Here is a 17,085-nt window from a genome sequence, read left to right on the forward strand (position 1 = left end):
ATGATGTGACAAACAACCCAATCAAAAACTGAGCCGAAGACCTAAATAGACATTTCTCCAAAGAAGACATACAAGTGGCCAACAGGTGCATGAAAAGATGCTCAATTTCACTAATTATCAGAGAAATGCAAATGAAAACTACAATGAGGTATCACCTCACACCAGTCAGAATGACCACCATTAAAAAACCCACAAACCATAAATGCTGGAGAGGATGTGGAGAAAAGGGAACCCTCCTACACTGTTGGTGGGAATGTAAATTGGTGCGGGCACTATGGAGAACAGTATGGAGGTTCTTTTCAAAACTAAAAATAATGTTACCATATGATCCAGCAATCCCACTCCTGGGAATATATACAGTGAAAACTCTAATTCAAAAAGATACATGCACAGCAATGTTCATAGCAGCACTATTTACGATAGCCAAGACATGAAAGCAGCCTACATGTCCACAGACAGATGAATGGATAAAGAAGATATGGTATATATACACAATGAAATAGTACTCAGCCATAAAAAAGAATGAAATAATGCAATTTGCAGCAACATGGATGGACCTAGAGATTACCATACTAAGTGAAGTAAGTCAGACAGAGAAAGACAAATATCATATGATATCACTTATATGTGGAAACTTAAAAAATGATACCAATGAACTTATTTACAAAATAGAAACAAACTCACAGACATAGAAAGCGAACTTATGGTTACCAAAGGGGATAGTGGGAGAGGGGGAGAGATAAATTAGGAGTTTGGGATTAACAGATACACACTACTATATATAAAACAGATAAACAACAAGGTCTTATTGTATGGCACAGGGAATTGTATTCAATATCTTGTAATAACCTATAATGAAAAAGAATGTATGTATAACTGAATCACTTTGCTGTACACCTGAAACTAACACAACATTGTAAATCAACTATACTTCAATTTTTTAAAAAATGCATGATGTGTTTCTTTTAAATTCCCATTGCAGGCTTTTACCACCACCACAGCACGTGCTCTGACAGCAGCAGCTTCATAGAAGAGCCTAACTCCCACCTCCTCTTGCAGGAGGCTGTATGGCCTCCAATATCCAGCTCCTGCTCTCTGGCCCTACAGACTCCTAATCCCAGTAGGAGAAAAGCAGCATGGTACACCGGACAGAAGACCAGAGTAAGAGACTTGGAATCTCCATCCTGATGCTATCATGAACAGCATGCACAGAGACAGACCTTAGGCAGTCACTTCATTTCTCTTTGGTTTTTCTACTCTGTGGGTATTAGAATACATGATCTACATGATAGGGACAGTGGTAACCTGGACAAATACTTAATTTTCGCTCAAGCTTTGACACTGCCTAGGACAGTTAGAAGATTTAAGGATGATCACATTTGAGGAACAAGGGTTGCTACTGGAATACTCTAAAAGGGCTCAAGCTAAATGAGGAAGCACAAATCCCACTTTCAGGCCCTGAAACCTTGGTGCAGCCTACAGTAGGATTCCCTCTGAGCCTCTATTCATCCCTCTGTGCTCCCAATTAAATTCCAGGAAGTCTTCCACCATACCACTGTCCTGTTTTTCTTCTTGAGGCCTCATCCAAGGAGATACGCTTGGAGCCTCCCCACTAAAACCATTTTCTCCCTGTATCCTAAATTTTGGATCTTCATAGGAAAAGAGATGAGCGGGATTCAGAATCCCTCCTCTTGGCCATTGCAAAAAATTCGCAGTATTTTCTGCTGGAAGAAAACAATACAAATAAAAATACGTCTTTAAACCTTGGAATTTTTTTTTTTTTTTTTGGTACGCGGGCCTCTCACTGCTGTGGCCTCTCCTGCTGCAGAGCACAGGCTCCAGATGCGCAGGCCCAGCGGCCATGGCTCACGGGCCCAGCCGCTCTGCGGCACGTGGTATCCTCCTGGACCGGGGCACGAACCCGCATCCCCTGCATCGGCAGGCGAACTCTCAACCACTGCGCCACCAGGGAAGCCCAACCTTGGCATATTTTAAAAAGAATAAGCAGTTGTGGTTTGTGTCAGAAGGAAAATGTTTTGTCAATAAACAGAGCTTGAACACTGACAGAACTCTACCAGGCCATATGTGGTATAGAGCATTTTAGATACATTCCTTCTCTAAGAAAATTTTAGTAGGGTGGGAGAGGTCACACACACGCACGCGCGCACGCTTACAGTAATGTATTACTTGGTTGCCTAATACACTGCAAGATAGTGTATGGTAGACAATTAGAATATTGCCTACCATACCAGTAAACAAAGGATGTCACAGTCATCAGTGACTGCAGCCCTTCAACGTGAGTCGGTGAGCCCTGAGGAAACTCAGGATATGAAAACACAGGATACCGGCCCCAGAGAGCTGAGGTGCATATCAAAGGAATGATTTCAGTGAGCCACATTCCTGCATCTTCTCATACATAGAAAAGCGTGAAATTCCTTAACTTGACATATCTGGTTTTCTTTCATTAATAGTAATCTTTTGATGTTCCCGACTACCTGCGCTTTGTTACAAAACTCCTGTGTATCCTAGCTCCCCTCCCTGGCCTCCTCAGAGCGGTACTCTCAGGATTACTTGAGATTCTGCCTCCCAGGCTTGAAGTCCTAAAAATTCTCGCCAAATAAAACAAAGCTCTCAGGGCTTCCCTGCTGGCGCAGTGGTGAAGGATCCGCCTGCCAATGCAGGAGACATGGGTTTGAGCCCTGGTCCCGGAAGATTCCCACATGCCGCGGAGCAACTAAGCCTGTGCGCCACAACTACTGAGGCTGTGTGTCACAACTACTGAAGCCCGTGTGCCTAGAGCCCATGCTCCTCAACAAGAGAAGCCACCGTAATGAGAAGCCCGCGCACTGCAACAAAGAGTAGCCCCTGCTCACTGCAACTAAAGAAAAGCCCAGGTGCAGCAACAAAGACCCAATGCAGCCAAAAGTAAATAAATAAATATATTTTTTAAAAAAACAGCTCTCAACTTTTAGGTTGTGAATAATTTTTTAGTCAACAATAGCAAAGATCAGGAGAAAGGGATTAGACAGAAAGGATAACCATGAGTGTTAAAGATAAAAAAAATCATACCAGATATTACGAGCAAACAGAACTCTATTTTATTTTGATAGTACTGCCAGTCATAGAGCATAGACCAGTCTGGTTGCCTAGCTAGGTGGAAACAAAGGGCTGGAGAGTTTTTAAGAGCTGTAGTGGAAGGCTTCTTAGACCATCTCTGTTTGCTAATTGTCCTTACCCAAAGGAAAAGTAAACTTTCTGGTATCTTCTTGACAGGAGGTAGTTTTGCAACTTGGAACTAGCTCTCCTCCCCCTACCCCTAAGTTAGGCTCCTACCCTTCCACAGAAACTGGGGAAACTTATCCATTCTTTTTTAGATTCTTTTGCCAATAGGCCATTACAGGGTATTGACTAGAGTTCCCTGTGCTATACAGTAGGTCCTTATTAGTTATCTATTCTATATATAGTAGCGTGTATATGTCAATCCCAATCTCCCAATTTATCCCTCCCCATCCTTTCTCCTCCACTGGTAAGCATAAGTTTGTTTTCTACATCTGTGACTCTATTTCTGTTTTGTAAATAAGTTCATTTGTATCATTTTTTTAGATTCTACATATAAGCAATATCATATGATATTTATCTTTTTCTGTCTGACTTACTTCACTCAGTGTGACAATATCTAGGTCCATCCATGTTGCTGCAAATGGCATTATTTCGTTCTTTTTTATGACTGAGCAATATTCCATTTATGTGTGTGTGTGTGTGTGTGTGTGTGTGTGTACACACACACACACAATGGAATATATATATATATATACCACATCTTCTTTATCCATCCCTCTGTTGATGGACATTTAGGTTGCTTCCATGTCCTGGCTATTGTAAATAGTGCTGCAGTGAACACTGGGGTGCATGCATCTTTTCGAATTATGGTTTTCTACAGATATATGCCCAGGAGTGGGACTGCTGGATCATATGGTAGTTCTATTTTTAGTTTTTTAAGGAACCTCCATACTGTTCTTCATAGTGGCTTTACCAATTTACATTCCCACCAACAGTGTAGGAGGGTTCCCTTTTCTCCACACCCTCTCCAGCATTTGTTATTTGTAGACTTTTTGATGATGGCCATTCTGACTGATGTGAGGTGACACCTCATTGTGGTTTTGATTTGCATTTCTCTAATAATTAGCAGTGATGAGCATCTTTTCATGTGCTTCTTGGCCATCTGTATGTCTTCTTTGGAGAAATGTCTGTTTAGATCTTCTGCCCATGTTTTGATTGGGTTGTTTGTTTTTTGACATTGAGCTGCGTGAGTTGTTGGTATATTTTGGAGATTAATCCCTAACACCCTTTCAATGCTGATTTCTCTCTGCCACAACTACTCCCACCTCACCCCCGTTGCCCTCACTGCCATCCTGGGTCACCTAGGAAACCCTGTGAAAGGAGAGGAGCCAGTCTGGGATGTAGGACACCCACAAGAAGCAGGCTGCTCATACTTGCAGCCCCACAAGGCAAAGTGACAGGTGTCCATGTACAAATTGCAGTTTCTAAGTGAATCCTAAGTATAGGCTGGGGAAAGACAGGGTCATTACAGGGAGCTGGTTCAAAGGAAAGTAATGTGGGTGGAAAAGGCTATAGGAGATGGCTTTTCCAGACTACATGAAGGCCTCTGGAGGCTGCTGGGTGGAAGAGTGGGGAGAGGGACCATTGGAATGGGGATAGAGGGACCATTGGAATGGGGATAGAGGGACCAGAGGTCCTTAGCTGGTTTGGAGAGGGTATAAGTTTTCAGAGTTGCCAAAATCTTGAGGATTGGGCGGGTATTTCAAGTTATCCCTTCCCAGGTATCTGGCTCTACTTAGATTCACAGCTCCAGAGTGCAACAAGGATATAAACCCTACTTGGGGCCCCAAATATGAAAGCCTATACCCTCATCATTCACTAGCCAGCTGTATGATTTAGGCATGGTGTTTAACCTCCCTAAGTTCTCAACTGTAAAGTAAAGTTACTGAGGACTGTCCTGTCTAGTATACTGGATTGGAATAAGCAAAGTAATGGTATAAAAGTGCTTTTAGCACAGCAATGTTTATTCTAGGAAGGATTCTAATGAGACAGAAAGCGCTGACTCACAGCATCAGAATGTCAGTAAAGTGAGGGGTAGGTTTAGAATCTAGACACTCACTAACTGTGTTACTTTATTCATGGCTACTGCAATATGGAGAGAGGCCAGAACTAAGCCTGAACTCAACTCTGCTGAAGCAGGAGTGATAGTTTTTAAGGGTGAGAGTGAGCTAATGGAAAAGCACCAAGGACCTTAGGAGGTGGCCATAGGCCATCTGTATTTGCTAACTGGCTTTATCCAAAGGAAAAATCTCTCTCATATCTTTGTGACAGGAGACAGTTTTTCAACTTAGGGCTAGACACCTATGATGTTAGGCGCCTACCCTCCCACAGAAACTGGGATATAAAGGTGCTAATTCTCTTTCGAAGATTACATTCCAAAGAGATAGCTCCCAGGTCCCTGTAAAAGACAGTCCTGAGTTGTAGAACTGGGAAGAGACTTGGAGATTTCTGTTTCAAAGGGGTAGAGGAATAATTTACAATGGCAAGGGTTTTTTTTTTCTTTTCTTTTTTCTTTTTCTTTTCTTTTTTTTTGCTGTGGTGGGATTTTATTTTCTTATTATGTTTTTCTTTTTTTTTTACTTTTTATTTATTTATTTTTTAAACATCTTTATTGGAGTATAATTGCTTTACAATGGTATGTTAGTTTCTGCTTTATAACAAAGTGAATCAGTTTTACATATACTTATGTCCCCATATCTCTTCCCTCTTGTGTCTCCCTCCCTCCCACCTTTTTTACTTTTTAAAATTGAAGTATAGTTGATTTACAATGTTGTGTTAGTTTCAGGTGTACAGCATAATGGTTCAGTTATATATATATATATATATATATATATATATACATTCTTTATATATATTTCAGATTCTTTTCCATTATAGGTTATTACAAAATATAGAATGTAGTTCCCTGTACTGTACAGTAGGTCTTTGTTGGTTATCTATTTTATGTATAGTAGTGTGTATAGGTTAATCCCAAACTCCTAATTTATCCCTCACCCCCTTTCCCCTTTTGTAACCATAAGTTTGTTTTCCACATCTGTGAGTCTGTTTTATAAATAAGTTCATTTGTATCATTTTTTAGATTCCACATATAAGTGATATCATATGATATTTGTCTTTCTCTGTCTAATTACTTCACTTAGTATGATTGTCTCGAGATCCATCCATGTTGCTGCAAGTGGCATTATTTCATTCCTTTTTATGGCTATTATTCCACTGTCTATATATATATATATATATATATATATATATATATACATACATACATACACACACACACACACACACACACACACACACACACACACACACACACACCACATCTTCTTTATCCATTCATCTGTCCATGGACATTTAGGTTGCTTTCATGTCTTGGCTATCGTAAATATAGTGCTGATATGAACATTGGGGAGCATGTTTCTTTTTGAATTAGAGTTTTCATCTTTTCCGGATATATGCCCAGGAGTGGGATTGCTGGATCATACGGCAACTTATTTTTAGTTTTTTAAGGAGCCTCCATACTGTTTTCCACAGTGGCTGCACCAATTTCATTCCCACCAACAGTGTAGGAGGGTTCCCTATTCTCCACACCCTCTCCAGCATTTATTGTTTGTAGACTTTTTGATGATGGCCATTCTGACCAGTGTGATTTGATACCTCATTGTAGTTTTGATTTGCATTTCTCTAATAATTAGCGATGTTGAGCATCTTTTCATGTCCCTCTTGGCCATCTGTATGTCTTCTTTGGAGAAATGTCTATTTAGGTCTTCCGCCCATTTTTCGACTGGGTTGTTTGTTTTTTTGATATTGGGCTGCATGAGCTGTTTGTATACTTTGGAGATGAATCCTCTGAAGGTCGCATCATTTGCAAATATTTTCTCCCAGTCTGTAGGTTGTCTTTTTGCTTTGCTTATGGTTTCCTTTGCTGTGGAAAAAAGTAAGTTTGATTAGGTCCAATTTGTTTATTTTTGCTTTTTTTTCTTTTGCCTTGGGAGACAGACCTAAGAAAATGTTGGTACAATTTATGTCAGAGAATGTTTTGCCTATGTTCTCTTCTAGGAATTTTATGGTGCCATGTCTTATATTTAAGTCTTTAAGCCTACAATGGCAAGTTTTCAAAAAAAAAATGCTCTAAGAAAATGGAGATCAGGAGCCTAGAATGAAGAAGAAGCCTGCCTAAAGCTCAGTTAAGTTGAAGGGAACATTAAGGCCATCTTGTTCAATACTAATTAGAATAATATTTACTCTGGAAGCTTGCTGTGAGCATCAAATGAGTTATTTTCTGGAAGAGCAGAGCAGAGTGCCTGGCACTTATTAATCATGAGAGAAGGGTTTGAAATTATTATTATTATTATTTTTTTTTTTGCGGTACGCGGGCCTCTCACTGTTGTGGCCCCTCCCGTTGCAGAGCACAGGCTCCGGACGCGCAGGCTCAGCGGCCATGGCTCACGGGCCCAGCCGCTCCGCGGCATGTGGGATATTCCCGGACCCGGGCACGAACCCGTGTCCCCTGTATCGGCAGGCAGACTCTCAACCGCTTCACCACCAAGGAAGCCCTGAAATTATTAATATTATAAATGATACCTGAGATTTCTTCCATTTCTGAGGTTTGTTAATTCTTTAGGACCTAATGACTTTAATACAGAAAAACGATATTTTCTCATAAAACAACTGTAAGTCTCAATTTCCTGGGCATCAGTTTGTATTCTTAGGCAGTTTTCCAAGGTGAACGTTTAATCTCCAGTCACTTTCCTGCCCTTGCTCAGCGCACATTTGCTGCCTATTCTAACACATTGACAGCCCCTAAGGTCTCAAGACTTCACAGTTTTTATAAACCAAACCAAATTAGTGATGTGACTCTTCTAGGGGTGGAGAAGGCTGATGCTTGGTGCTTATTAATATCTAATGCAAAATGACTATTATATTATCTGCTGGTTGGCATGATCATTTTCCCTATACCCACCTCTTTGTTAGTGTGAGGATGGGAATTAATAGCCTGAGGGTATCTAAGGAAGTCCTCTGCTTCATCCATCCTTCCTCAGTCCTGTCTCTACGGGGAAATGTTTCCATAAAGGGCTATAATAGGACACCCGAGCTTGGACAGCAAATGGCTCAAGACAATTCTAATGACACGGTTTTGTAAAGATTTTCTATCCTAAGAAAATTTCTTTCTCAGATGTTTAGTGCATGATAAAGTTACCATTCTTTAATACAACTTTCTCCTTCCATATGTTCCTGTGGCTATACTTGGTCACCAGTAAACAATCATATGCAAGCAGATGATTTCTATGCATGAAAGCAAACAGTAAATCATATATATATATAATAAGGCATTATATTATTTCTTTTCATAAGTTGCAATTTAAGGCACAGCTAGTCTTTTTTTATATCCTATACCACTTCCCAAATGTACCTGTAAATTCAACTTTTATACTATAATCAAAATCAAGGTTACTGTATTTATAGCATTTTAAGAAAAATGCGTTTGGCATTTTTCCCTGTGGCCTCTCATTAGTGAGTCAGGATGCAGTAACCAGTAGTTACTGCATGCAGAAGAAATAGAGGAATGAACACAGGCCTGAGAGTAAGAAATGTTAGCTTGTGCATTGTCATGGCTGTAAACCTGCCTCCTGACCCCGGACAAGTCTCTTTCTCTCTCTCAGCCTCAGAGTCCTCCTCAACTCCCTATTACAGCTGTAGAAGACCCTTTAATCCATATCCCCCTTTCCTGCCATAATTTTTCTCTACAGAACTTACACTACTTCGCATTCTATGTTTACTTCCGTGTTTATTGCCTCTTTTTCCTTAATAGAATGTAAACTCTGTGCAGGAAAACACTTATCTGTTTTGTTCACTAATGTCCTCAGGGCTAGAAAACCACCTGATGCATAAGTGTCACTCTGTTTCTTAAATAGATGAACAAATGAGGAATGAGGAGACCAGATTAGATGATCTCAAATCTTAACCATTGAACCTTTGATTTAGTCATGAGCTATTTCACCATTTGGTTTCATTCCACCTTGTTGCATCCTCATCCTCCCAAATGAACTGTAATAAAATACTTCCACCATCTCATGAACTTAACGATAGCAACAAAGATTTAGGTTAGATGCAAAGCCTTCCTCATCCATTCAAATAAATTCTATGTTAGCTCTTACACCAGAAATGGCTCCCAATTTGTTCCTTATATAAAATGTATCTCCCAATATATATTAAAACTACTAGAAGACAGGCACTGGGACCTTCTCTTTATCTGTACACCCAAAGGAAGGAAGGAAGAAATTTGAAAGTAGGGCTTTAGTGGCTATGTAAAGAAACAGTAGGACGGAAGTCTGGGATTTGTTCCCTCCCCTTGAGGAACTTAATACTTCAGAAGGAAGAAAGAATATTGCTCGACCAGGCAAAAAGTGATCCTGCCTAGAGGCAGAGAGATGGGTGAGATGAATTTTCTAAGTTGTCTGTTGCCAAAACTGCCTAAAAATGGATCGGACTATTTCAATCTGTCCAGTGGGCATTAGGATGATGTAGCTGAAGAGAGAGCAGATTGAGTGAGAACTGAGTCATTGCTTACATGCATAAGCCACATTACCTGCAGAGAATGGGGAACAATTGTTCTTCCCTGCTGAAGAATGGGAGGAGAGAAATGAGCTAAGATTTCAGCAGAATGAAGTTAAGACTAAAGCCATGGGGGCACTAACTGTCAGTAGTAACCATAAGGCAACATGGCAGTGATGACCGAGCAAGACCGAGCATTTCTGCTTCGGAACTCCTTGCAAACAAAAGCAAACCAAAGTTCTTCAAAGAATTCAAAGGGCTGTGAGCTCAGAAAACTTGCAAGAATTCATGGCAATTGGGAAATGTCCCTTAAAAATCACATATGCTTGTAGGCAGGGTGACGTATTGGAAGTGGAAAGGGATAATTAATCCCAGATGACCAATTTTCCAGGTCTTACCCAAGAAAGAAAATTGGTTCAAACCCCTTGGTCCCTCAATGTGGCTATATCCCTCTTAGAATGCCTATGAAGGAGCTGAAGTATGAGCGTTTTATGGTGCATATGAGGAGCACCGGTTGTTTAAATGTCAAAGGGGGCATATTCAAGAGCCAGGGGTCTTCTGCTGAGACAAGAACTCTGTGTTTGCAGGTGTTGGCAATTAAGAGGGAAGATGGTGACAAGTAGGAAAGAGAAAGCTCAGTTAAGTCTCATTTGAACAAATGCTCAGGCCTCTGTGGTCACACCTACATTCATCCAGAACCTGAAGACATAAGTGATCATTAGTTTCATTGCTAATTTTTACTATTGCTACACATAATAATTAACTATTGCTACTAATACAAAAACATTTTCAAGACAAATACCTCTATCACATGCCAGTCACTGTTCTACAGGCTGATGAGTACTTTTTTAAATGCCTTATGTTTGTGCAACTTCGTTCTAATAGAAATGACTTTGACTGTATCAAAAACCTCAAATGGTCTAAGGTAATAATGGACATGTACTGTCTCATGTGCCCGAGAATTTAGAGATAGAGCTGTCTTCAGTTGAGGCTTGAGTTTATAGCTCAAATAATGGGACCAAGCAGCTTATTCTTTCCATTTCTTGCCTCTGCTTCTTTGATAATTGTTCTGTTTTCAATTAGATTTGCCTTTCATAATCCAAAAATGGCTGCCACTCAATCCTGGGCTAAATGCTTCCTCAAGTACGTGTCACATGAAGAATAAATCTCTTCCCCCTATTTCCATACAAAAGTTTTTGGCTTCAATCTGAATGGTTCAACTTAGGTCACTTGCCACTCAAAAACTAGGACAACCCAGAAGAAATGGACAAATTCTTAGAAATGTACAATCTCCCAAGACTGAACCAGGAATAAATAGAAAATTTGAACAGACCAATTACCTGTAATGAAATCAAAGAAGTAATTTAAAAACTTCCAACAAACAAAATCCAGGACAAGATGGCTTCACAGGTAAATTCTATCCAACATTTAGAAGAGAGTGAACACCTATATCCTTCTCAAACTATTCCAAAAAATTAGGAATGACTCTAACCAAGGAAGTGAAAGACATACACTCTGAAAACTGTAAGACACTGAAGAAGAATATTGAGGATGATAGAAGTAAATAGAAAGATAGCCCATATTCATGGATTGGAGGAATATTGTTAAAACGTCCCATCAGTCTATCTAAGGCAACTATGTAATGCAATCTCTATCAAAATACCCATGACAGGGCTTCCCTTGTGGCGCGGTGGTTGAGAGTCCGCCTGCCAAGGCAGGGGACGCGGGTTCGTGCCCCGGTCCGGGGAGATCCCACAGGTCGCGGAGCGGCTGGGCCCGTGAGCCATGGCCGCTGAGCCTGCACGTCCTGAGCCTGTGCTCTGCAATGGGAGAGGCCACAACGGTGAGAGGCCCGCGTACCGCAAAAAAGAAAAAAAAAAAAAATCTTCAATGACGGAAATCAAATAACCTTAAATAAATATAGGTATATTCTGTTCATGTCATTGAAGAAATAATAATTTTAAATATCCATTTGTCTGTACCTTCACTCTGATCCTAGTCAACATTTCAGAAGGCTTGTTGTTAAAATTAACAAATAGATCGCAAAATGTATATGACAAAGTAAAAATGTCAGGGAACAAAAATAATCTTGAAAAAGAAAAGTTGCAGGAATCACACACCTGATTTCCAAACTTATGCAGCTATATTAATCAGGTCGTTGAGATATTGACATAAAGATAGAAAAATTGGTCAATGGAGTAGAATAAAGAATTATAAAATAGATTCACACATTTACTGTTAATTGGTTTTTGACAAAAATGCTAAGGATATTCAATAGAAGAAAGGAAATTCTTTCAACAAATTATGCTGAAAAAACACAGAACTACCTATATGATAACAAAAACGTGATTCATATCTCATACCATACACAAAAATCAAAGACGAAATCATAAACACTAAAATTATAAAACATCTAGAATTAAACCAAAGGGTGCATCTATCTAAACTTCGGGAACGCTAACATTTCTTAGATGGAAAATGATAATAATAGGAAAAAGAAAATCAAAAAACTGGATTTCATCAAAAAACATCACGTTTCTTGATCACTTCTGTACATTAAATAGTTCATAGTAACAGTACAGTTCATACCTTGAGAAGAAATACAATCAAGTGGACCAAACTAATGATGAATTGGTTGTTCCACACTTTAATTTTATATACAAGATTAGTCCTTTACAGGATAAGCAAATCCTAGTGTAGCATGAGTGCCCAGTTAATACCCAATACTTACACCCACTTACAGAACCGTGGTGCTAACAATAGAGGTCCAATGTGATCCACTTGCCGGTGTCAGGTCATTTCACCCACAGCCATTATTAATCCAATATTTTCCTGTTAATATTGGATGCATTTTCTTCATTACATCATTTCTTTTTATTGTCTATCATATCTAAATTCTTCCCAGAGGGCAGGAGCTTAAAACTTTGTTCACTGCTAAATAAGGAACTTTCAACTCTATGCAGTGAAAAGATTTACCCTTGCTTTCTTTCATCGGTGTTTTGGTATCTGCAGAGCCTGCTTGAGACTAACTTCCAAGCAGGAACATTGTTCTCAGTTCAAGAACTTTCATTGGTAATTCAGTCATTTTATGCCCCAGACCACTTGGAATGATGTCAGGGAGGTTCTTTGAGAGCCCTATTTGCCACCACCAAGCAGCAATACAACATGTTTCTGTATGAGTGGGTCACTCCCTGAAATTTCATTCTTAGCACACCCTTAAAAGTAAACTTCCACACTATGAGGGAGCATTTCTTAATGGCCCTCACATATTTGACTGTCTATCTCCCATCATCCAGGGCACAGCCGGAATCCATAGTTACTTATGGCCTCAGAACAGTGTGATGGTCTTCAATAGTGAGACTACTTTTACCAAATACCATTGAGAAGCTTGCATCTGTTTTTCAAATGGTCTGTAAGAAGAATCTGCATCGGGTAGTTTTCAAATCCAAAACCCAAGAGAACTTTGCAAAGAAATCCTATTTGATTTCTGCCAGGGGGTTAGTCTGCACATATATGGCAGAAACTTCTACTATATGAACTGTCAGACCCTATGGGCTCATAGAGAAAGCCTGGGGCCCACTCTCAGTAACTCTGTTAAGGATTTCTGCTTAGGGTCCTGCTAAAATTCAGATTTCTACCTGGTGACTCTGTGAGAAGAGGCTAACGGGATTCCTAGGTTAGGAATATGATTTTGCCAAAACAAGAAGAGTCCTCTTGCTTATTAGCATGATCAGAAAAGCATGACTACATGTTGCATAATTTGAGCAATGTCTCTGGTTGCTCCAACACATAATTCCCAGGAATTTCACAAATGGAACAAGGCCTTGAATATTACCTGAAAACCACGACCCTCTAGTTATCATACAAATAGGAAAGGCCTTAATTCTTTAGAGTTCATTCCTCTGAGGAAGCAATTAACATGATATGTACTAATTTGCCCTTAATGGTTATTAATTCCAAATCTTGTTTAAGTAGGTTATGGCAATATGCTAATAGACTCAAATATCTCTGGGGCAATACAGTCAATGTATACAAACTCCAATCTATAAAAATCACATTGTGCCTGGGTGGACTGAGAAACTATTATGGAAAAGAAGGTGTTAGCTAAGTCTATAAGGGTTCACAAATCCCTCTTTGCCTGTCAGTCTTCCTAAATAGTCTTTATAATATTGTTGCCAACCCAGGCCCTTGGACCTTTAATCAATAGAAATACGTTAAGTGGCCAGACTAGAGTTCCAAGCAAGGCTTTATTGGGGCTCATTCTGTAGCACAGGGGAGTAAAAACAAGTAACAGATACCCTTGCCCACTCCCCCAGAGGAGCTACTTGGGTCATTAAAGGAGTAGCAATGGAGCAGGTCCATGTGTTGGTCAGGAAACATAGCTTAGATTGTCTGCCCACCCCCTTGGTGGTGCTGTGTGCAGGGATCATGCATAGTACCCTGCTTTTGCTCCAGGCACCTCAGAAGTGGCATTTGATTGGTGACTCTTTTGTATTTTATTGTTCCCAATTGCCCTAACTACACGTGTCCCTTATAGTTCTTTGTATTCTGTTGCTCCAGGAGACGTTTGTCCAGGTGCAGTTAATCCAGCAAAGGGTCCCAGGTTCCAGGTCCCAGGTCCCAGCCTATCTCAATGTCAGGTATAGCTGAAACAATCAGCAGACACATCTTTTTGACCTTCAATAGTCTCCACTAACTGTTACTAAGTGGAATTATTAAAAAAAAAAAAAAAAAGATTTAGTAAGCATCAAATTCCAACCTCAGTCACCTCCTTAATCAGACCATTGATATTGTTCTTGAATTTTGCACTGCTTAGTTTACTGATGGTGACAGATCAGGCAATTTTATCTTTTTTTTTTTTTTTCTTTGCGGTACGCGGGCCTCTCACTGTTGTGGCTTCTCCCGTTGCAGAGCACAGGCTCCGGACGCGCAGGCTCAGCGGCCATGGCTCACGGGCCCAGCCGCTCCGCGGCATGTGGGATCTTCCCAGACCGGGGCACGAACCCGTGTCCCCTGCATTGACAGGCGGACTCCCAACCACTGCGCCACCAGGGAAACCCGACAGATCAGGCAATTTTAAAGGCTCCCATTAACCAAGCCTCTGAGAACTGGGCAAATTTGAACCCAGCAAATGTCCAAAGTGAGAAGGACAAAAGTATCACACCTTGCTCTTATATAATGTTCATCTCAATTATACATTCAGGTATCAAATCTCTCCAGCCAAAACCCACCAGAAACACAGCTATAGTTCAGGTGGGTTGGGTTTAGTACTCATTGCAGTGGGGAGTACGTAAACCATGGGGAATTTCAGAGAGGTGCCTTAGTCCAAGGGTGTTAGAAAGGACTTATAGAGGGTGTGGGCCTGTATGAGGTGATTTGGGGGAGCGGGGAGGGGTAGGGAAACAGGCCTCTGCTTTGGATTGGCGACTCTAAGGGGGGCATGAATAATTCTGTCACTGGGTATCTTAACAAACGGTATCTAGAAGGAGAAGAGACTAGAGTGAGGCTAAAGCTGTAATACATAATGAACTCATTATCGAGGAGAGGGTGATATTTAGTATTTCGTGGTTTGCACAGTGCACTTGTTTTTGTCTGTACTGAAACAAAATTATGAATTTGTCAAAATTATGGAAGTCACTGTGTGCCCTTCTCTCATGTTGGTGTTTTGTGAGATTGTCTCCAACAAGAGAGCACCATTTCTAAGCTGTGAGCCCAGGTCAAGCCCTAACAATTCCAAAGCCCAGGAGTGTCAGGCCAGTTCCCTGACCTCAGGAGCTGCTTCCCTCACTCTCACCTGCTAAGTCACTGCAAATATGAGAGTAATTATGGGTCAGTTAATAGCAGAGTTTGGTGGAATCAAAGTGAACATTTTTAACTAGTAAATGTTGATTCACGGCAATGAACAAAGCACACAAAAATTCTATGCCATACATCCTATTGCGGGAATTCATACATTAAGAAGTAAACAGAATGGAAGGAAGGAAGGAAGGTGGGAGGAAGGAAAACAGTATGCTGCATGTCAGGTGATAAAGCCTAATAAATCACAATACAAGAGAGAAGAAGGAAAGTATTGTTGGAATGGAAAGTGAGGTTATAATTTTAGATAAGGTAACCAAAAAAGGCTAATTCATTCCATAACATCAAACTAAAATTAAGTCCAATTAACAACTGAAATTAAATCCATAATGTATCCAAAACTTTTTATTACTGCCCTTTCCCATCACTTATTTATTTTTATATTTTTTCATTATAAAAATTAAAATAGAGGTGTATGTAAGAGAGTAAAAGTCACCAGACCATCCAACACAATGAGATAACTGTAAGTATTAGTTTGGAAATTATGTATTTCCTAAACACTTTTTTTTTTTTTTTTTTTTTTTTTTGCGGTACGCGGGCCTCTCGCTGTTGTGGCCTCTCCCATTACGGAGCACAGGCTCTGGACGCGCAGGCTCAGGGGCCATGGCTCACGGGCCCAGCCGCTCCGCGGCATGTGGGATCTTCCCGGACCGGGGCACGAACCCGTGCCCCCTGCATCGGCAGGCGGGCTCTCAACCACTGCACCACTAGGGAAGCCCCCTAAACACTTTTATGCACATAGGAACATGTGCTCCTAGTGCCTTTCATTCCACACTATCAGTTACCACTACCAAAAAGCAAATGTTAAATGAATTCCTCCATATTCCCATTATCATATGCAACTTATGCATATCATATGCATACAGAAACTTCTTTCTATATTCAACTTCTCAGAAATCAAAGTCAGCCACTATAGATCTATATCATTCTTTTTATTGGCTTAGTTATATCATAATTTTCTCTAGCATTACCTGTTGATGAGAGTTAATGTCATTTCTAGTTTTTTGCTGCTACCAATCATGAAGCCATTGATAGACTTTTTTATGTACCCTCTTTACCAAAAATTTTATATCAATGCTAAAGATCACCAGAGGTTTTTGAATTAAATTATATGCATATTTTTGATAGTATTTTTTATCTTTTATAAAAATCACAGTTTTCCAATCTAACACGTGTTTTAATTTTATTCATAATATATTTTTGATGTTAAATTTAAGTAGTGTTATCATTTTTATTATAATTTAGGTTAGTAAGTTAATATCCAAAATATATAAAGAGCTCATACAGCTCCATATCGAAACAGCAAACAACCTGATGAAAAAATGGATAGAGGATCTGAAGAGACTCTCCCAAGAAGACATACAGATGGCCAAAAGGCACATGAAAAGATGCTCAACATGGCTAATCATCAGGGAATTGCAAATTAATACCACAATGAGATATCACCTCATGCCTGTCAGAAGGGCTATCATCAAAAAGACAACGAGTAATAAATATTGATGAGGAATTGGAGAAAAGGAAACCCTTTTGGGAATACAAATTGGTACAACCACTTTA

General features: G+C 40.0%; 1 protein-coding gene across 3 annotated transcripts in view; it reads left to right on the forward strand.

The window, feature by feature from the left end:
* The window catches only part of TESPA1 (thymocyte expressed, positive selection associated 1), a 75,272-nt gene that overhangs the window by 40,693 nt on the left and 17,494 nt on the right, over positions 1–17,085 (forward strand). For 2 of the 3 annotated variants that reach the window (XM_032645182.1, XM_032645181.1), the window contains exon 11: positions 983–1,161. In XM_032645182.1, coding sequence (XP_032501073.1) covers positions 983–1,161 — 179 coding nt within the window. Of the gene's footprint in view, positions 1–982; positions 1,849–17,085 lie in introns of those variants that run through there. The other variant, XM_032645179.1, reaches the window with a different exon arrangement.

The sequence above is a fragment of the Phocoena sinus genome, chromosome 10, assembly GCF_008692025.1.
Source record: "Phocoena sinus isolate mPhoSin1 chromosome 10, mPhoSin1.pri, whole genome shotgun sequence".
NCBI lineage: Eukaryota > Metazoa > Chordata > Mammalia > Artiodactyla > Phocoenidae > Phocoena > Phocoena sinus.